The sequence below is a fragment of the Apodemus sylvaticus genome, chromosome 6, assembly GCF_947179515.1.
Source record: "Apodemus sylvaticus chromosome 6, mApoSyl1.1, whole genome shotgun sequence".
Lineage (NCBI taxonomy): Eukaryota > Metazoa > Chordata > Mammalia > Rodentia > Muridae > Apodemus > Apodemus sylvaticus.
This window is the reverse complement of record NC_067477.1, coordinates 1,350,413-1,354,747: the sequence shown is the minus strand read 5'-3', so window position 1 is coordinate 1,354,747 and position 4,335 is coordinate 1,350,413. Positions and strand designations below refer to the sequence as shown.

Here is a 4,335-nt window from a genome sequence, read left to right as displayed (position 1 = left end):
CTCTCGATCGCGCGCACCTACTCTCCACCTACACCAAACACGCGCGCACGCCTCTCCGCACCCGGGATTGAATGTACTGTCGCTCCTGACTCCCCAGGGTAGAGAGACGCAGTTAACTTACACACTTTACAGCTCTGTCCCGGACCCCTTTTGTCACTCCCGTAGTTACTCGCCCCCCCCCCCTTGGTTGTAAGACCACTGTCTGCCCTTGCTAGGCCACGTTTTTTGCGACCTTGCCCAGCCACCCCTCCGCTCTCTACACTGCTTTCTCCGAGGTGGGTCACATTCGCGATCACTTTACACGCGCGCGCACACGTACACTCTGCGACACTCACACCTCCCACACTCCCGCCGGCGCCGATGACCTCACGGCGCGCGCGCTGCGCGGCCCGGCGAGGGCGCAGATTGGCTGGCCGCGCCTCCGCGGCACTTCAAAGCCGGAGAGGGAGCTACAATTGTGGCGGAATGGGCGGAACTGATCATTGTATTGCACACCTCTAAAAAAAACACTGCCTCTGATTTATCAATATAAAAAAGATCCTCTGAGAGGAGGAGGGCGCTTCTGTGTGATGGCAACTTCACTTCTAGGGGTGAGTCTCAGGATCTTCTCTTGCTGGTTTAATTAGTTTCCTTTTATTGCCTATCTGAGGGGGTTAAACTCGCTCTGGCCAGGCCATGGGCTATCAGTCTCTCTATTGAGAGCCACCCCCCCCCCAATACAAGTGAGTTTAGAAAAAAGAAAGGGGGGGGGGAGGAGGCAGAGCCACTTTTTTTTCAGCATAGGAAAGGTTTGTAGGGCATTGAGACCTGCCACCTCGCAGAGCCTGGCCGCTCCCTGCTCGGGAGAACTGAGCGTAACCCCTAATACACGCGACGATTTCAAAGGGGGAACGCGAGTAAGTTTTTTCCTCCTGGGCATACTGCAGATTCTCTCCCTCCCCCTTAATATTTGTATTGCAGGTACGTTGAGCTCGTCTTATTTCTACCATTCTAGAGAGATATATTGAGAGAGAGAGAGAAGGAGAGAGAGAGAGAGAGAGAGAGAGAGAGAGAGAACACAAACTAAAAGAAAAAATGGAAGAGCGAGTAAGCCTTAAGGCGGGGAGAAGCAACTAAGGATGGGCTGAGGGAGATCGGAACAGAATTTTCAAAGATCTCTCAGGACTGCAGGGTAGATCTTAAACGCAATCCAGAGATTTCTCCAGGTTGTAAGGTTAAAAAAAAAAAAAGTAAACTTCTGCCTCCCTAGTCTGGATCTGGACTTTCTATTCGTTTGATTGAAAGAGTCTAGGGCTTTGTGAACACAAGAGTGCGGTCTTAGGTGAGAATTCTGGTTAAACTCTTCTTTAGCGTGGCGCTTTGCCGAAATCAGACGCCCGCAGCCAAACTTGTCCTCTCCTGTAGAGTAGGAGGCAGCCAGGCGCCAGGGCAGCTGGGGGTGCAGGGTAAGTTGGTGGCAGTGTGCCGCAGCGAGAGATGGGGAACAGTGGGGCGTCTGGAGGCTACCAGGGGACTAATGCACATTTCTTTCCTCCCTCCCCCACCGGCCCTTTGCCCGCCACCCCTCCCCCACCCTCCTCCTCTGCTCCGGTCTCAGGAAGAACCGAGGTTGGGATCCACTCCTCTGGCCATGCTTGCTGCTACCTGTAATAAGATCGGCAGCCCCAGCCCGTCTCCCTCCTCCCTGTCGGACAGCTCTTCTTCCTTCGGTAAAGGCTTCCACCCTTGGAAACGCTCCTCGTCTTCCTCCTCCGGCAGCTGCAACGTAGTGGGTTCCAGTCTCTCTAGCTTCGGCGTGTCGGGGGCCTCCCGGAACGGCGGTTCCTCCTCCGCCGCAGCAGCGGCGGCGGCAGCAGCAGCGGCGGCCGCGGCCCTGGTGTCCGATTCGTTTAGTTGCGGAGGCTCCCCCGGCTCCAGCGCCTTCTCTCTCACCTCCAGCAGTGCCGCCGCAGCGGCAGCAGCTGCGGCGGCCGCTGCTTCCAGCTCGCCCTTTGCCAACGACTACTCTGTGTTCCAGGCTCCGGGCGTCTCGGGGGGCAGCGGCGGCGGCGGCGGGGGAGGCGGCGGCGGTTCCGGAGCGCACTCCCAGGACAGCTCCCATCAGCCAGTGTTCATCTCCAAGGTGCACACGTCGGTGGACGGACTGCAGGGCATCTACCCGCGCGTGGGAATGGCGCATCCGTATGAGTCCTGGTTCAAGCCCTCGCACCCGGGCCTTGGTGCCGCGGCCGACGTGGGCTCCGCGGGCGCCTCCAGCTGGTGGGATGTGGGCGCGGGCTGGATCGACGTGCAGAACCCCAATGGGGCGGCAGCGCTGCCCGGCTCGCTCCACCCGGCGGCCGGGGGCCTCCAGACGTCGCTGCACTCACCGTTGGGAGGCTACAACTCGGATTACTCCGGCCTGAGCCACTCGGCTTTCAGTAGTGGTGCCTCGTCGCACCTGCTCAGCCCTGCAGGACAGCACCTCATGGACGGTTTCAAGCCGGTATTGCCTGGCTCTTACCCCGATTCCGCCCCGTCACCGCTGGCCGGCGCGGGCAGCTCCATGCTGAGCGCGGGGTCTGCGGCGCCGCTAGGGGGGTCCCCACGCTCGTCTGCGCGCCGCTACTCCGGCCGCGCCACCTGCGACTGCCCCAACTGCCAGGAGGCTGAGCGGCTGGGCCCAGCAGGAGCGAGCCTGCGTCGCAAAGGGCTGCATAGCTGTCACATCCCGGGCTGCGGCAAGGTGTATGGCAAGACATCGCACCTGAAGGCGCACCTGCGCTGGCACACTGGCGAGCGGCCGTTCGTGTGCAATTGGCTTTTCTGCGGTAAGCGCTTTACGCGCTCCGACGAGCTGCAGCGGCACCTGCGGACCCACACGGGCGAGAAGCGCTTCGCCTGCCCGGTGTGCAACAAACGCTTCATGCGCAGCGACCACCTGAGCAAGCACGTGAAGACACACAGTGGTGGCGGCGGTTCGGCGGGCTCCGGCGGCGGCAAGAAAGGCAGCGACACCGACAGCGAGCACAGCGCGGCTGGAAGCCCGCCGTGCCACTCCCCTGAGCTGCTGCAGCCTCCAGAGCCCGGTCACCGCAATGGCCTGGAGTGACTGTAGCAATGCCTCCACCTAAATCCCGTCGGGCTTGTGTGCCTAGACTGGACTCCAGTCTAGGCTAGCTGTCTCGCGCTTTCCCCAAACTTCTCATTCACCCTCTCACCGGTTTTCCGCTCTTAACTTTATTAACAGGATGTGGACAGTAAGTAGCACCCACTGGTAGCTGAATCCTTGGCTCCCTTCTGCACGGTGACAGCCATGCGGGGCGCAGTGGGAACCCGCTCCTCTAGCTCCGGGCTGGCGGAACTTTGAATAGGCTGCGGCCCCTCGAGTTAGGACGGGATGAATGAATGAATGGGTTGTCTGGTAGACCCCTATTGCGGCCTTGTAAAGGACAGTGCTCAACCCGATTGAGCCTCAGCTGTAGGGAGAGGGATGCCGGAGTCCTGACAAGGAATCCCCTCCTGGATCCCCGAGCGCGCCCCTTGAACTGTACGGTGTTGGAGCATTACACTGGTGGGAGGACCGCTGCAACCTAGACCTGGTTAGCAGAGTTTAGAACTCCCCATTCAGTTCGGCTAGGTCTTTGTGCCCTGCGGGTGAACCGATAAGAGTTCTGAGAACGGAAATCAGTGCGGCCCCCTCCTTTCATCTTTGTAACTTTTTTTTTAACTGAAAAACTGAGAGGAAAAAAACAAGCAATCTTCCTCTTGGCTTTCCTTTTAGATAGTTTCCTTCTGCTTGCGAGCACGTCTTTCTCTCCAAACTGCTAATATTGATCCCAAAGTTATTTTGATCACCATAACTTATGGGGTGGGGGCGGGAATGTGGGTAGGTGTCTTTTCTTATGCAAAAATATCCCCTTTCCGGTGAGACCAGATTAACCATCTTCTTGTTTGCCCTTTTCTACCTCGGTTTTTTTCACCATTCCCTAGCAAATTTCCCAACCTCCCACATCACCATCACTTTTGGGTTACTCCAGGAGTCAAATTATCTACTGATTTCTGTAAATTATTGCAAGTCATTGAATATTTTTAGGGTTAAACTTTTTTCTTTGTGATTTAAACTCAAGTGAAGAAGGTATCGTTTATTTCAGATGAGGCTGTAGTTTAAATGCCAAAAGAGGGAAATGGGGAAACAATTTTTTAAAATTCTTTGTAAAATATATCTGAACTTAATGGTTTGTACAACTGGAAAATCGTTCTAGATTAGTTTCCCATTAAACATGACTCCGCCGGTGTGAGGTACATTGTCCAGGAGACGATTTTGTATAGTATTTTTCTTGTACATTACTTCCG

At 56.5% G+C, this 4,335-nt stretch overlaps 1 protein-coding gene across 1 annotated transcript; it reads left to right on the top strand.

The window, feature by feature from the left end:
• The first annotated feature begins 569 nt into the window (after window positions 1-569).
• Sp8 (Sp8 transcription factor) lies at window positions 570-3,091 on the top strand. Its single transcript, XM_052186671.1, has 2 exons — window positions 570-590; window positions 1,598-3,091. Exons 1-2 carry the CDS (start codon window positions 570-572, stop codon window positions 3,089-3,091), a joined length of 1,515 nt encoding a protein of 504 aa, XP_052042631.1.
• Window positions 3,092-4,335: the final 1,244 nt, after the last annotated feature.

Coding starts and splice junctions, on each gene's coding strand:
- Sp8 (XM_052186671.1), top strand. CDS start 570: ATGGCAACTTCACTTCTAGGG. Junction 591..1,597: donor TGGCAACTTCACTTCTAGGG/GTGAGTCTCAGG, acceptor CTCCGGTCTCAG/GAAGAACCGAGGTTGGGATC.